The sequence below is a fragment of the Neophocaena asiaeorientalis genome, unplaced genomic scaffold (assembly GCF_003031525.2).
Source record: "Neophocaena asiaeorientalis asiaeorientalis breed wild unplaced genomic scaffold, Neophocaena_asiaeorientalis_V1.1 scaffold430, whole genome shotgun sequence".
In the NCBI taxonomy this organism is placed as follows: Eukaryota; Metazoa; Chordata; class Mammalia; order Artiodactyla; family Phocoenidae; genus Neophocaena; species Neophocaena asiaeorientalis.
In genome coordinates, this window is record NW_020173691.1 from 401379 (window position 1) to 418892 (window position 17514).

Genomic DNA, 17514 nt, shown 5'->3' on the forward strand with positions numbered 1-17514 from the left:
GCATGAGGCCCCAGCGCACTGACAGCTGTTTCCTGTGGTGCTTCCTGGCCTGTCTTCCTTCATCACTTGGCTGTAGGCCTGGTGGAGCCCATCTGCCTGATGCCCCCTTTAGACAGGCGGTCTGGTGAAGACTTTTGCCTACCTCAGGTAGGCCTTTGCCAGCAAATACTTACAATGAGCTCCTCCAGGAGTTGCTAATTTTTTTTTTCTGGCCTCCCCTTTACTCCTTTTCCTGACATTTGAGTTCCAAGTGCAGTTGGCTCCAGCCATTTTTTGTCACTCACACTCAAGGAAAGCACGTAGGCATTCTTTCCTTGCATCCTTCTTATTAGCTTGGTACACATTTTATCATTGCTTTGCCCACAATTAGCAATGTCGTCAGAGCAATCGGGAATGAGTTTTCCATAGGACATTGTGAATTGAGTTGCCTGTCCCGGGTCCTGTACTCTGGGGATGTTGACAAAGATGGATTCAGAGGCAGCGGTTGAAGGTGAAAGATCCCTAGACAGCAATCCAGAAGCTGCCCCGCCCCCATCATTATCGGCAAAGTCTACCTTGGGGTTGGGCACCCGGCCCATCCAACACCCCCGTATACCTGTTCCTGGTCTTCACATTGCCTCTGTTTTCCCTTCTCAGCAAGACTGCAGTGTTTTAGGAGGTGTCTGTTATTTAATTAATTTATTTGTTTATTCATTTATTTAATGGCCGCCCTGCACCGCATGGGGGAATCTTAATTCTCTGACTAGGGATCGAACCTGTGTTCCCTGAAGTGGAAGTGTGGAGTCCTAACCACTGGACCACCAGGGAATTCTCTAGGAGGCATCTGTTATATGTATTGGGTACCTATGCTTTATATGCATTATCTTCTTTACTACGGCAACCCTGTGGAGTAGGTTCTACTACCTTACAGACAGGAAACGTGGAGGCTCGGAGAGGCTACATTTTCCACGGTCTCATAGGTAGCCCTGCATCCCAGTGGCAGAGCTAGTACCCAGATCCAGGTCTGTGCTTTCCAGTGTGTTCACCTCACCTGACCAAAGCTGATTTTTCCCAGGGGAAGGGAGGGGGAGCAGGTGACACATAATCACAGTGGGCCCACACCCACACCTCATGGAGGTGGCATCTTGCTTAAACCGGTAAGAACCTATCCATGCGGGGCACCGGATTCCCAAAGTGTGTGTCAAGGACTCCCTGCATATTCACACCTCCTGCATTAGCATGTTAGGAGTGAGGCCAAGGATCCTGCATATTTTTTTTTAAACTCTCAACGGATTCTTAGGCAAAAAAGTTTGAGGCCTACTCATGTGGGGATGTGGTCTGATATTGTTTGACAATGGGGAAGGGAACATGATTTTCTGTAGTGTAAAAGAGAGGTTCTGGGAGATCATTAATTCTTAGAATCAGAGCATGTCACTGCTGCTGTCTTTTTTTTTTTTTTTAAGTACGCGGGCCTGTCATTGTTGTGGCCTCTCCCGTTGCGGAGTACAGGCTCCGGACACGCAGGCTCAGCGGCCATGGCTCACGGGCCCAGCCGCTCCGCAGCATGTGGGATCCTCCCGGACCGGGACACGAACCCGTATCCCCTGCATCGGCAGGCGGACTCTCAACCACTGCGCCACCAGGGAAGCCCACTGCTGTCATTTTATAAACAAAGAAACTAGAGCCAGGAATGCCCTGGAGGTCCAGTGGTTATGCCGTGGGCCCCAGTTCAATCCCTGGTTGGGGAGCTAAGATCCCACATGACTTGTGGCTAAAAACCAAAACATAAAAACAGAAGCAATATTGTAACAAATTCAATAAAGACTTTTTAAAAAATGGTCCACATTAAAAAAAACAATAAGAAAAGAAACTAAAGCCTGTAGAGTTTAAGTGACTTACACACGTTACATGGCAAATAAACCAGGATTAGGACCCACACCCTGACTCCTAGTTCAGTGCTCTTTCTACCATCCTGCTGGTGTGCAACCCAGGCTGCGTGTCAGAATCACCCAGGGAACTTTTAGAAATAACAGTGCTGGGAACTTTTAGAAATAACAGTGCCTGGAACTTTCTCCGAGAGGTTCTATTTTGGTTGTTCTGGGCAATGGGAGCTCAGACTTCAGCCACAAGCAGACAATGAGGGCACTTGAGACAAAAAAGTGCAGGTGGCAGCAGTAACTGGAATTACCCTGGGAACTTTTAGAAACTGAGCACAGGAGAGCTGTCCCTGTCCCTGTCCCAATCTGCTATGTCTCCATGCTGAACCCCTCTCTGCCCCAGTTCCTTGCAGAGTGCAACAAGGGGAAAAAAATGAATTCACTCAGTAAGCGTTATTTTTAAGTACTTATTAAAATATTTTGACTCCCATAGACCTGACCAGGATTGCTATAAAAGATGAGTAATTTGAAGTTAAGGAGGTTCTTTGAGTTTCCTGGGGAAAAGGTGCGGTATAAGTTTAAGTAGTATTATTACATTATAAATTTTGAATTAAAAAATTCAACTTGACTCATGAGCTAAAGCTGGCGGTAAAGATGGCAGGTGACTCCTTTATTCGGTGAAACTGTGGGGTGCAGACACTTTTCAAAAGCAAGGTAGTCCTACTTCTTTTTTACAGTTACTCCTATATGAAAGTGAGTTGTCTCCCAGTTTCAGAAACTTCCCCAAACAGATGGATGCTTTAAAAATGTTTTTAGGACCCTTTTCTTCTTGTGTGCATTTTCTACCTTGTAAAATTTCTTTCTTGTTGCCTTGGACATGGGTTATCAGAAACAGCAGCCTGTGCCCACAAGAGCAAGTATTTGCATGTCTTCCCCTAAGATAATCTCTTCTCATTTTCCATCTTCTAAGATGGGAAGGAGCAGAGCACTGCCTCTCCCTGTCTCCGGGACCACTGTCATTACTTATTTATGATTCTTGTAACAGAAGTCGCTGCTTCCCTACTCTCCCTCCCTTGTGGCTTCAGTGTGAGTTTGGGTTTTTGTTCTTAAAAAGATTTCCTTAACTTAAATGTGGTCCTGACTTGAAAGGAAAAAAAATCCAGAGGAAATAAGGTCAGGTCAGCTGGAGGCAGATGCAGCAAAGATAAATGACAGAAATGATCAGTTATCACTGTTGCAAGATGATGGCCGGACCGCCTCAGACGAGGGTTCACAAGCCTGCCCAGCTGAGCCCCCTGTAAGTGCAGAGGGAGAATCCAAATCCTAGCAGCCTTTACCAGCTGCTTCCCGTCATCTCCCATGTCATGTGAGGGCTGCCATTCGCCCTCTCGGTACAGGGGCCACGGAGGTATGGAGTTGCTTTGAGTCGCAGAATTATTGGAAAATGCAGAACATCCGCACGTGTACAGATCCTTGTCAGATCGTGTATAAAGGTCACAAAATGATTGTTAGCAACCTCGAACACCACGCCCATCATGGAGATTCCCTAGAAAGCAGTTCTTCACAAGCTTGCAACTGAAACTTGCCAGAATTAGGTGGGCTGCTTGTGAAAAATACAGGGCAACCCATCCTTCCAAACCCATCCCAGAGGAAGTTCATTTTCCCTCATGCTATCTTGAGCAGTTTGGGGCTGACCGTGGCTCCCCAGTCTGCATCTTGAAGGTCCTGTTATAATGCAGGTCTCCTCAGAATCCCACATCGGGCCAGCGGAGGGAGAGGCCTTGGGTGCAGAGCTGCCTCCCAGCTGCTCACATAAGATTCTGTTCTTTACTGCATTTGTCTGACATAGCTGCTAAGGATGGACTGGGGCTTGTTAAATGTGAGCCAACCTCTGCATTTGGACTGCTGTCTTCAATCTAGTCAGTCGCCTTGTGTAGCCATCAAGCAGTGGTTCTCAACTTTGACGTCATGGGAATTGCCCAAGGGGCATGTTAAAAATGCACACTTCCAGGCCTCCTCTTAGAGGTTTTATGCATTAGGGATCTGAATTTAGCAGGCCCCCCAAGACTATCACTTCTGATTCCAGCTACAAGTTTGGAAGTCCCCAAGGCCATCCTCAGGTTCAGTAATTCACCAGGACTGATCATACTCATGATTATGGTTTATTACAGCAAAAGGACACAGATTAAAATCATCCAAGGGGAAAGGCACACAGGGTCTAGGAGGCGCCAGGCATGTGCTTTCAGTTGCTCTCTCCCAGTGGAGCTGTACACACAGTGCCTGTTCTCCCAGCAACAACGTGTGTCAAAACACATGGAGTTGGGCTTCCCAGGTGGCGCAGTGGTTGAGAGTCCACCTGCCGATACAGGGGACGCGGGTTCGTGCCCCGCTCTGGGAAGATCCCACATGCCGCGGAGCGGCTGGACGCAGTGAGCCATGGCCGCTGGGCCTGCGCACACGGAGCCTGTGCTCCGCAACGGGAGAGGCCACAACAGTGAGAGGCCAGCGTACCGCAAAAAAAAAAAAAAACACGGAGTATTGACAACCAGAGAAGCTCACCTGAGGCTTGGTGTCCAGCATCTTTACTGGGGCTTGGTCATGTGGACGTAGTTGGCCACTTATATGTCTCCAGTTCTTCCAAAAGTAGAGCTGATAACTGTGGGGACCACCGTTCCCTGGCCTAAGTCACATTGTTAGCATAGACTATCTGGTCTATGCTAAGCTCCAGATAAACAAAGATACTCATCTCAGGTAGAGCAATCCAAGGGCTTAGAGGTTAATTCCCAGGAGCTGAGGGCAAAGGCCAGAACTCCCTTTTGGCAAGGCCAGCCCTTTACTGCATGTACCCACGTGATACAGAGCATGTCATGGCCCATGCATTAGAAACTCCAGGAGCTCCCGCCACACTAAAATAAAACCAAATCCCCTGTCCTCATCTACAAGACCCTGGATGATCTGACTTTCCATCTCCCTCTTGCTTACTACAGGCACACCGATTTTCTTTTTTTTTAACATGAGATTAGCCTTTTTTTTTGGCCATGCTGTGCAGCATGTGGGATCCTATTTCCCCGACCGGGGATCGAACCCGCACCCCCTGCATTGGAAGCATGGAGTCTTAACCACGGCACCGCCAGCGAAGTCCCTGATCTTCTTTTGTGTTTTTAAGGACACTGAGCTCTTTCCTGGCCTTTGTAGTAGCTGTTCCCTCTGGCTGAAACTTCTTCCTGGTCCACACACGATTGGATTCTTCTTGTCATTAGGTCTTAGCTTAATAAAAGTCATTTCCTCAGAGGCGCCTTGCCTGTCTACACAAATTAAAGGAGTGCCCAAGTCAGTTCCTATCCTATTACCTTGTTATGTGTTCATCATAGCAGTGATCATTGCCTGTCATTTGTTCATCATAGCAGTGATCATTGCCTGTTAGCAGTCTCCCTCATTGCAAATGCTATAAGAGTAAGATACTTGACTTTCTCTCTATCCCCAGCACCTAGAATGTACTGGGCCTAGAGTAAGTACTCAATAACTCAATGAATGAGTGAACAGCTTTACAAGTGCTGGCTTAAACAAGGTCCAGTAGAATTCTTTGCAGCAAGGCTTTCAGAGCCTTTAATATGCTAATATGAATTGTGAATCTGAGTGAGTATCATGTATTCATGTTCCTAGGAACACTTTGGGGGGCATATTGATGTTGAAACATAGCATTTTTAAGGAATCAGATTTGTTTTCATGTATAACTAATATTTTAAAGGGAAACAAATCTGGGACTTCCCTGGTGGCACAGTGGTTAAGAATCCGCCTGCCGACGCAGGGGACGCGGGTTCGAGCCCTGGTCTGGGAAGATCCCACATGCTGCAGAGCAGCTAAGCCCGTGTGCCACAACTACTGAGCCTGCTCTCTAGAGCATGTGTGCCACAACTACTGAGCCCGTGTACCACAACTACTGAAACCCACGTGCCTAGAGCCCGTGCTCTGCAACAAGAGAAGCCACTGCAACGAGAAGCCTGCACATCACAACGAAGAGTAGCCCCTGCTCGCCGCAACTAGAGAAAGCCCGTTCGCAGCAATGAAGACCCAGTGCAGCCAAAAATAAAGAAAATAAATTTATAAAAATAAATTAATTAATTAAATAAAAGAGAAGTAAATCTAACACATGGCACATATTCTTTAAAATTCCTCTTTCTCTTTCCTGCTCCATCCTTTAGGACCCTGCTCTCTGCAATTAAATCTGATCAATTGATTTGTACGTAGGTATACATGTGTAGTACAGCCTTAGGGCCTTTTATCCACTCTGTTATTTATTTATCATATTAAAACCTCATTGTTACTAGTAGCAAGATACAAAAATAATGATAGTGATAGGCTGGTGAAAAATGATTTCTGGAATGGAAGCTTTTGATATCCCTCAAATTTATCTCCAAAGTGCCCACTGATACCCTGTAGACAAAAGTTTTGACTGTTGACCTGATTCTACTTGATAGACCTTTTTTCATAGGTATATTTCTTTGGTAACAACATTTTTGAAGCAGTTTTTACAAATTCTTTGTGTCAGCTGGATGCATTTGTGCTATAGAAAATCATGTTATTTCTATATGAAACTTTAGAATTGATGAAGATTGTATGTTTCTTTTCAGAGACTAAAGATCCTGGTTTGTTTCTTTCCAGAGAAATAAGGTCCAGAGTTGTTGACTGCTACCGATAACTGGTTAGGACAGGTATTTATTCCAAAGCCTTCTTTCTACTTCACCCTCCTTCAGTTGGGGGGATTAGGTGCCAGACATTCTGGATAAAAAATAATTAGAAAGGCTCTGGATGGTATTTTCTCCCATCAACGTTTAGGTTAGGCTTTGTTAGAGATGGTCTGTTTGAGTTTTGTGCTTACGCGGAGGGCACGGCCGCTTCTGGCCTCTCTACCTTGGTGGAGTTTGAACTCCAACTTTTGACTCCCCAGTGGATATGGGGTTCCACTCACATAGTAAACTGGCCCTATATCACTCTCTCTGCTGACTCTTCTTTGAGTAGAGTACATAATGACTCGCATTTGGGAGGCTGTGAATTCCCTTTGAACCTATATTCCCGGGCTCCTGCCTATGGAAACGTGACATTCTAATTAGAAGTTCAAAGCATTCTATACTATAGACCGCTATGCAGAGAAGCCACTCTTGAAAACAAGGCTGGGTGCTTCCGCTCCTGGTCAGCCAGTGTCCATATGTCACAGTGTCCAAATGGCCAGTTCTGTCCATTGAGTTTACTGCCACCAGTTGGCCACCTCCTGAGTATACTGGTTAATTCTTGAATAAGTTTTAAGTCAACCATGAAAATAACTGTTAGTCATATAAGTTACTACCACAGGATCTAGTTACAGCCCAGATTTTACAGACGGATGCCTTGACAAATGTGTTTTTATTTGCTGCGAATAATTTCTGCATAGTGATATTGAAAAAAATGTAATTCACATTTTCCATTAAGAAGAAGGCAGCAGCGGTGTGCAGAGAACTGTCAAGTATCTGTGACTCCCGTCATCATTATTCTGGGATTGATTTGGGAGGAATTCAGCTATTCTTGCAGAAAAACTATTGGTTAAACATGAACAGTTAGAAAACCTCTTTCTGTAGCCTGAGACACAAAAATGAGAAGTAAGATTGAAACCAGAACCCAGTTCTCCAGCCAAGACTCTCTCTGTTGAAATCCACAGGCAAAGGGAAGAGCTGATGATGGGTTTCCTCAGGGGAAGGCTTAGCTGCCAGGACTGCCCCGAAAGCCTGTTAATCAGCCTCTCGAGGGGGCTGCAGGCGCACAGCGTTCTCGGGCAAAGGTCCACATGGCTTCCCTCAGCCTTCCTTTGCCAGGTGTGTACAAAGGTCTAGGGGCACGGAGGGAACGTCAGAGGAAGTGGCGACACAGTCGCTGCTCTCAAGTTAATGGTGGGAATGAGGGCTGAGATCAAGGCAGAGCCGGGCTTGCAAGCGTTTGCCTCCGGAGAACTCATAGGAGATGGTGAATGGCCGCCACCCCTGCGCTCTCAGCGGCCAGGGCCCTGCTCTGCCTGGGAGGCCTCTTCTGCCCGAGGCTTTCCCGTCACTAACATTCTGTTTTCTGGAGTCCGTTGTTGTCAGATTGCCCCCAGTAAACCCAGCTTCAACCGCACATCAAAGCTCCTGGGACATGCTCTTTTGAAAGCAACCCAAGTTCCCAGCTCGCAGAGGCACCCTCAGGCCAGCCACCTGCCTCAGGCTTCCCGAAGCTCATCACCCTAGAGCTAAGCGTTCAAAGCTTAGAGGAACTTGAATGTCAGACCTCCTATTAATACTATTCCAACCTATTCTGGATTCAATAGGCTTTGGGGAGTGGCTGAGAAACCCACTGAGAAATTTCTGAAGGAAGCTTCTATGATCATCAAAGTGCTGTTTTTAAATTTTGCCTTGTTTCAAAAAACTAAGAAGCAGCAAACTGGAAACATAACTCATCTACCTGACTCTGAAAGTAGAAATAAATAAATAGCTCGTGCTTACAAGCATATATGCATGTAAAATCAGAGACTTTAAAACAGGAGATGAAGAGAGACACATGGTGAACAAAGTGACTTAAACCAGATGGGACTGACGTGTACACACTGCTATATTTAAAATGGATAACCGACAGAGATCTACTGTATAGCACAGGCAACTCGGTTCAACATTCTGCAATAATCTACACGGGAAAAGAATCTGAAAAGATACATATATACATATCACTGGATCACCTTGCTGTACACCTGAAACGAACACAACAACATTGTTAATCAACTCTACTCCAATATATATTTAAAAAAAAAAATTAGATGGGATTAGTTGGGCGGTGTTTAGAGGGGGGAGGGACCAGAGGGAGCAGGACCCCAACTTGCCAGCGCAGAGTGGACTGGCCCGCAGGGTAAACTGGAGGTAGCTAGAGTTAGAAGCGGATAGTTACAATTGATTAGGGGTTTTTTTGCTTTTTTTTTTGTTTTTTTGCGGTACGCGGGCCTCTCACTGTTGTGGCCTCTCCCGTTGCGGAGCACAGGCTCAGCGGCCATGGCTCACGGGCCCAGCCGCTCCACGCCATGTGGGATCCTCCCGGACCGGGGCACGAACCCGCGTCCCCTGCATCGGCAAGTGGACTCTCAACCACTGCGCCACCAGGGAAGCCCCACAATTGATTAGTTTTATTTTCTCTTTTAATCATTTTGTTGCACGATTGTCCCCCCAACACCCTTCTCCTGACCCCGTGGCCTCTTCCCTTCCCAGCCACCTGCGTTCTGCTCTGATTCCATTTTTCAAAGGCAACAGTTGCTTTCTCTGAGTCTTTTGTGATATTGGCAGTAGTATGTGCTGCTCTATTTATTATCTTTTTAAAAACCGATAAGGTGGATGGGAAATGCTAATAGCAAATGCAGCCCCAGCTCCGCCCCCTGCTGTTCTGCAAGGCACATTTTCTTATCAGGCCCAGGCCCTCGCCCCACAGGCAGAGGCGGGAGGACCAGGCGAGAGCAGCCAGCCAGGCTGTTTGGTGCAGTGTGCGGTCCACAAACACAGCCAAGTGGGCAACCAGCTAGATAGTTCAGGTGAATCCCCAGCTTTTGTCTTTCTTCACTCGTTGCCAAAATTGCCTGTAAGCTCAACTGTGAAGTGTAAGGTGTCGCGGGTGGAAAACAAGGTTCCTTTTGGACCTGGACCTCGACCCCTCTTCCTATTTCTCTGTGAAGCAGGTTCTGCAGCTTCTGCTGCTTGCCCTTGGGACCTGAGTCTAGTGATAAATAAGGAACCATTTATCAGATCGCCGCGTAGGTTGAGACCAGGTGTGAGACTAAGAGCTTTCTTGTGAAGCTGTGAACCACAACTGTTTGAATTCCAAAAATAATGTGTCCTTTTTACGCAATTGCAGATTGCCGCATCCCGCAAATTGAAGATGCCGAGATTCATAACAAGACATACAGACATGGAGATAAATTAATCATCACTTGTCACGAAGGATTCAAGATCCGGTACCCTGACCGGTACAACATGGCTTCATTATGTCGTGATGACGGAACATGGGACCATCTGCCCATCTGTCAAGGTACGGGGCTGAGGCTGTGGTTCTCAGCTGTTCTTTCAGACTTAATTGTGGAGTGGGTACACGTTTCTCTAACAGGATGACAGGGGGAAACACAAAGCCACGCACACCCCATGGTTCAGCTGTACTGCACTCTGATCACCACAGCTCTGTGTTTGGAATCTTCCCACAATTCCCTGTGCTTCTCTCCAGCTCTATACACCCAGCTTTAAAGTTTAAATGGGAGATACCTTATTCTTTAGTGTGTTGGATGTCTCCTTCATTCTAAGAAACCAAAAGTCGTTGCAGAATTAGGAGCCTTGTAACTGGGCTGTGAACACAATGATGAACTATGGTATATTTAATGGAAATAACAGCATTTATACTGATTTCGGTTGTGGTGCGAATATATTTAAAGCCAATCTTACAGAGGCTATTTTCTCTTAATAATGTTATCCTTTTTTTATAATGCATGAGGAGCAGAAAAATAATCAAATTCAAATTTCATCCAAACCATACGATGAATATTTATCCTTCTGTGTTTTTTAAATTTGCTTGGGCCGACACAGAGGGCCCCCTGTTTGTGAAAATAAGCCCTCGAGTTCCCATTAATTCTGATTTTATTTTTTGACATGTGACTTGGACCAAAGGACTAAGAAACCCATGCATAATTCATAATCCAAGGGAGAAGGCTAGCAATCGTATTTACACCAAAAGCACTGGCATGTTAAAGTTGAGACGGATGTCAACTTTCTGCTTGGAAATCATGACGAGCAGACTCTGATATTGCTTTGTGCACCCCATAGTTGGAAATAAATCATTTCCTTATGTGAGATTTTAAGAGTCACGGCCCCTTGAAGAAACAAAGGCTTCAGGATTAGGAGGACAGAGGCAGCCCAGGTCCTCACCCTCCTGCATTTCTCCCCATGAAGCTTCTGGGTTGTTTAGCGTGTTATGTGTTACATTCTTAAAGGAGACACGTGATTTATTTGTACTCTCTTAGAGACTCTCCACAGAATCAGCAGCCGGCTTTTAGGTGGGGCTGTTTATCCAGATGAACTTTATTAACCATGGATTCATTCCAGTCCTGCGGCGCTATCCGAGTAACGGCCAAGAAAATTATTTCAGACTCCAACCCCTTCTCGCTTTCATATTTTCCACTTGTCTTTCGGTTCTCCCACCCTTTCAATTTCCTTTTACATCTCTTAAATACAGTACGCTTCTTTAGGAGTTCTTTTTACCCCAGTGATTTTTTAAATGCCCTATGGGGATAGACATCTTGGGGTGTCATTGTCACGAGTTCAGGTGCAGGCTTGCCTCTTGCTCTGTCTGTGCCCTTTCGCCCCTCCCCTCTAGCACCCCTTACTAAATCTCAGTCATAACACAGCTTCGATGTTTTTTGCAGCAACAAAAGAGCTGGCTGGCCGCTCTTGAAAGGTGTGCTTCTTCAAACAGCAGTACAGCCCACAGCCCACTTTCAGCCCTCCTCAGAGCCCTCGGTCCCCACAGAGGAGGTGCCCCTGGTCTGGGCCCTGATACCCCCCTCCAGCCCCTGCACCTTGCCGTCCACCCGCGTGGGCACAGTAGGGTTGCTTTAGACAGCCTGACACCTCTCGAGCCCCCAGGGGGTATATAATTGGCCCTTCGAGTGACATTTCATCCTGTAATTTTTATTTGCACCTATAGATCCAGGGGCTGCAGCCTGAGGAACCGTCTCTCTATTATCTCGAAGTGCAAATAGAAATCACATTCAACTACTGAGTCGAAGTCAGTTTTCTACTGTATTTTTACGACAGGCTGTCCTCCAACCGAGAGTGAGCATAGCTTTCCTTCTCTGATTGGCTGCACGTGTTCCAACCCCTTTCCTCTCCTTCTGGGGTCGGAGGTGGGAACCGTTCCAAGGCCATTTTTTCCCCGGAACTTTGTGTTTTAGAGATCCACGTGCCAATGCTTCCTGCTCCCTGTGGGTCGGAGTTAGTTTTTGACTTAGGGGATGCAGTCTATCCACATGGGTAGCTTAGAACCATACTCCTTCCCAGAAGGAGGCAGGGGCACGGTCACGTGTGCCCACACATTGGAACCCTGCTCAGGGTTCTAACACATTCCCTTGTTGGTGCTGATTTGCTTATCTTTTTTTTTCCTCAGTTACTGATCCTGTTTATGCCTGATTGCCAAACTCCCTTCACACATTTCACTTTTGCCATGAACAGTGTTAATTTTCAGCTCCGAAAAAAAAAAAAAGTCCTTTAAGACCGTTGGGACTGCCCAGAAGGATGGCTGGGCACCATGCGTTTCTGATCTGGTCCATCCTGAGTGTGGCTTGTTCCGAGCAGGGATCTTTGGGGTCTGTGGGGTCTGCGGGGCTCCAGGACACCAGGATGCAGCGGTGCAGGTTGACCCTTGACGACCCCAGAGTGAATGCGTCCTACATTCTGCACCCCTCACTGTGTTGTCTGTGTCTGCTCTGATACAGACACAGACACCACAGTCTAAGGCGCCGACCCGAGCAGTTCGCTGAATATGCAGCTCTTCGACGCTTGTATTGTAATGTGTCAGAGAGTCATCTTAAGAGAGGAGTTCCGTCATCTGCTGCAGTGCCTGCGTGATACAGTTTGTGCTTGGTGATTGGAAGGGAAAGTAGGTTTTTCCATTATCTATTATTTACTTCACACACAATTAGTTCTCCCCGGGAAGAGCACAGCTCTGCAGGGTCATTATTCCCTCCAGTGAAGCTGCTGAAGCCAATAAGAAATTCACTATTCACAGCAGATGCCACACCAGGTGGGCTGCTGTGCCACTGGGAATGTTCCACTGGGCTGCACAGGCTTCAGGACAAAAGGCAGCTACTGTTTTACAGAAGTAGGGATCGAGGCCTCACGCTCACTCGGACGGCACACAGTATTCTGTGCATGGTGCATAAACTCGCTACAGCACGTCTGCTCAAAGCCTGGTGCCACGGCAACAGCGCCCGGAAACCTGTAGCAGTGCAAATCCTTGAGCTCCACACGGACCCACTGAACCAGAAGCTCTGGGTGTGTGGGCCAGCAGTCTGTCCTACAAGCCCTCTCTGGGTTATTCTCAAGTTTGAGAACCACTGCGTTACATGTTACTTTCCTATTTCACCTAAAACACAATGGGATTTTCAAAACTTCCATTGCACTGCATCAGGCAGGTGTCTGTTCCATTACCTGCTGCCGTGGAACCCAGTCTGCATCCTAACCTTCTCGAGCTGCCCACCACCACTGCTGAAACAGGAAATAGTCTCTCTTCCCTCTGTGGCACCTCAGTGGTTCTCAGCCCTGATGGCACTTTAAGATTATGTGGGGAGCTTTAAAAAAGGTAGGGGTGTCCAGGCTGGATACCTACCCGGGCACAGGTCTGGGCATTAGTGTTTTTAAAAATTTCCTCAGGTGAAAAGGGAAGCCTCCTACACTGTTGGTGGGAAGGCAAGTAGGTGGGGCCACTGTGGAAAACAGTATGGAGGTTCCTCAAAAAACTAAAAATAGAATTAACATATGACCTAGCAATCCCCCCCCATGCATCTATCCGGACAAAACTTTAATTCAAAAAGATCCATGCACCCCAATGTTCATAGCAGCACTGTTTACAATAGCCAAGACATAGAAACAACCTAAATGTCCATCAACAGAGGAATGGATAAAGAAGATGTGGTACATATATACGATGGAATATTACTCAGCCATAAAAAAGAACGAAATAATGCCACTTGCAGCAACATGGATGCAACTAGAGATTATCATACTAAATGAAGTAAGTCAGACAGAGAAAGACAAATACCATATTATATCACTTATATGTGAAATCTAAAATATGACACAAATGAACCTATCTATGAAACAGAAACGGACATAGAGAACAGACTTGTGGTTGCCAAGGGGGAGGGGGTTGGGGGGAGGGATGGAGTGGGAGGTTGGGATTAGCAGATGTAAGTGATTATATACAGGATGGAGAAACAACAAGGTCCTACTGTATCACACTGGGAACTATATTCAGTATCCTTTGATAAACCATAATGGAAAAGAATATAAAAAAGAATGCATGTATATATATGTATAACTGAATCACTTTGCTGTACAGCAGAAATTAGCACAACATTGTAAATCAACTATACTTCAATGAAAAATAAATTAATTAAAAACTTTCCTCAGGTGATTCTAACATGCAGTCAAGGCTGGAACCACCGGCTAGGGGTGTCCCGATCCACAGCTCCACCTCTCGTTACTGCTTCCCTACTCGTCTGACCCTCTCGATGCCACTTGCAACTATACAAGCAAATGCCTGCTTTAGAAATAGAAGAGGTACACAGATAAGGAGGTCTGAGCATTTAAGACCAAGGTGTGCGGTCCTCGGAGGCCATGCCGCGTTTTCAGCGGGGGAAACCGAAAGACATATAGTGCTTTGTCTTTCAGGTGTACAAAGATGACCACGTGAGACACTTCCCTTTTTCTTTCCCGCGTCGCAGGCTGCCTGAGACCGCTCGCCTCTTCTAATGGCTATGTGAACATCTCCGAGTTCCAGACCTCCTTCCCAGTGGGAACTGTGATCTCCTATCACTGCTTTCCTGGATTCAAACTCGAGGGATCGGAGTATCTCGAGTGCTTACACAACCTTATCTGGTCGTCCAGCCCACCCCGGTGCCTTGCTCTGGAAGGTATCACATCTTATTCTTTTGGAAGTTGAATTTTGGCTTATTAAAGTGGATGTTTCAATAGGAGGTAAAGAGCTGAGATTATGGTCAGCAATAACTTCTGTTCCCTGAGTACACATTGCTCGCAGAGGCAGCGAGCCTGATCGTCTGCCACGAAGCAATACTTACAACCAGACATAAAACTGGCTTTCCCCATTCTCAGGCTTAAAGGGGATGAAAGAGAAAAGTTTCAAGCATCAAAGGTTACACTGCAAAATATTGCAAAGTTAAATGAAATGTCTTCAAAAATTAATTTTCTCTGCACCAAATGAAAACAGATTGTATTATGGCATCATTAATCTCACCCCTTGTTTTATTGTTGTGTCAGTGTTTCCTCCTATTTCCATTCATTTTATGGCTTGGCTCTAAATGTTTTGCTGCAAGCACACACTTGGAAGCCTGAAACCAAGAGATCTTTCCTCCTTGTTTTTGTTAAATATATGTGATTATTTTTGAGTGTGGTTCACTAAAGACCACTAATCAGTAGTATGAAATGGTCGGGGTGGGAGGTGGTCAGAGCATCCACTGCTGGAATCAGGCCAGTGTCTATAAGGGTCCATAGAAACTTCTCCTAGGTAAGCTGGGCATACTGGCTCAGCCCTCACTTTAATTCAGGTCTTGAAATTATGATTATGCAGGGAACAAACACCGATTTACTTCTTGGCATCTGAATACAGTGGGCGGGAGGGGGGTCTATACGGGGAAAGAAAAAAATGAAAGGAAATCTCTAATCAAGAGCCCCTCCAAAGCCCATCTGCAGCTTTTCTTGGGAAACAATTCAAGACACAGTAGAACGTAGAAACAAGTTCTTACAAGCACCGTCTGCCTCCACGCGTGCACCTCAGTGTGGGACGAGGTCAGGTTAGGAGGTGTGTTATGTGGGCTGACAGCCAGAGGGATCAGAGGTGTCTCCTAAGGAAGACCATGGATTGGCTGGAGCCATGGAGCCTCCTTAGAGAGAAAGGAGGAAGGGGTGGAAGGGAGGGGAGCCTGGTGCTTGAAGGAGAGAGAATGCCAGCCGGGGCCGTCAGTGGTGCTCTTCTCCTAGGCTGGTAAGCGGAACCCCCGCTCGCCCCTACTTCCCACCCATCCTAAATCTCCTAGGGGGTCAGAGCCCACAGTAGAGAGAGGTAAAATACAGGACACCCAGTTAAATCTGAATCTCAGATAAATAGCAAATAATTTTTTAATGTGAACATGTCCTAAATATTGGATGGGACTTACTCATGGTCAACAAGTATTCTTTGCTTATCTGAACTTCAGCTATAACTCAGTGTCCTGTATTTTCATTTGCCACATCTGGCAACCCTAGCCTAGAGGGATAAGGGTATCTCCTGTTTCCACTGGGAACAGCTTTTCTGCCGTCTGGACACCGCTGGCCAGCGTGGTGAGTGTGGGCTGCTGGTGAATGGGGGCTTTTCTGGTTCCTGGAGGTTTCTCCCTGCTCAGATAAGCAGAACTAGAGGACCTGTTAAAGGTATCATGTTACAATTATATCAATCTTAAATGCTATTTTCAAATCTTTTCAAATTCAGTTCAAACACCTTTCAAGCCATCATGTTCTAAGCTTCATTTTGAGGCTTTGAAAGCAGTTTTTCTGGAGCTTAGGGAATATAATGTGAATAGGCATAAAACAAAAATCTCACTTTAAGGGGCAGTGAGCTAAGGTTATGAACAGGAAGCCATGAGTGGCTTCTGATTGGCAATGAGTCTTGTGATTTAACACAAGTCCCTTTTTCTCTGCCAGCCTGGCCTGTGCCCGAAGGGGACGCTAAAAGTCCAGGTGACAGCTGCCTGTGACAAGAAGGCCACCTAATACCTTTTTGTCCTCCATTTAAAAAAAAATAATATTTACATCCTTATTTTAAATACATGTTCCTTTCAATTGCCTGATGCAATTAGTTTGTGAGACCCTTAAATGCTACCCTGGCTAAAGGCACCAAAGACATGATTCTAAACTGAGAGAGGCAGAGAGGACTAAAGGGTTTTTTGTCTCAAGACTTCACAGAAGCTGGGTTAAAATAAAAGGTAAGGATCCACGAACAAAAAGTATCCAGATGACACCTGGGTGCTGGTATTTCCTTAACTCTTACTTGAATAGTGTATCATCTTTTTCAAAGGCGGTGCCTTATTTATGCAAATTGTCAAATGGTATTCAACGTAGATGCGCTGTCCCGAGGGAATCTACCCACCCCTTTAATATATCACCCACGGTCTCCTCCATCCCCTCATTTTTTTTTCTGTCTTCCTGAGCACACAATTTGATTTTTCTTGATGGCAGAGTGAAAATTATCGCACTGTGCTGTGGAATCATGACACTCTCGGGGGCTTTGAATAATATATTAGGGCGCTCTGACCCCTGATATGACTGGGTCTGGACAGCTGTGCCATGGAAGCCTTTCTCTGTGAGCTTTTTATCCCCTTCCCTTTCCTGTCTCCCTGTTAATCTGTCAATCCATCACGTGTCACGGTACCTGTCACTTCAGTTCCCTCCACCCCTCGAGCTCTTTTTTCTAACCTGCCACAAGCCTGGAGACAGAATCACCAGGATGGTCATGGAGGCGCTGTAGGGCATTGATTAGAGTGTGGGTTGGCATCAGACTGGCTGAGTTCACATCCTGAGTTTCCTACTTAATCAGTTTGACCTGGGGCAAGTCGCTTAGCTTCTATCAGCCTCTACTTCCTCATGTGTAGAATGCGGGAGATGACTGTACCTGTGGGACTGTGAGGGTCCAGTGTGATAACAAATGTAACACATTTAGTGAAGTGCCGGGTGCACAGTAGGTGGTCGATCAAGTGTCCATCATTATTAGTGCTATTAGACTTGTGTATGGAGTCACACTAAATGAGAATCTGGGCATGGCTGTGTGAACAAAATACCCAGGCTTTTATGCATTTACACTG

General features: G+C 46.1%; 1 protein-coding gene across 1 annotated transcript in view; it reads left to right on the forward strand.

Moving 5' to 3' along the window:
- Positions 1 to 17514, forward strand: part of SUSD4 (sushi domain containing 4) — a 121382-nt gene that overhangs the window by 76742 nt on the left and 27126 nt on the right. The window contains exons 4-5 of the mRNA XM_024750501.1: positions 9753 to 9926; positions 14386 to 14574. Coding sequence (XP_024606269.1) covers positions 9753 to 9926; positions 14386 to 14574 — 363 coding nt within the window. The remainder of the gene's footprint in view (positions 1 to 9752; positions 9927 to 14385; positions 14575 to 17514) is intronic.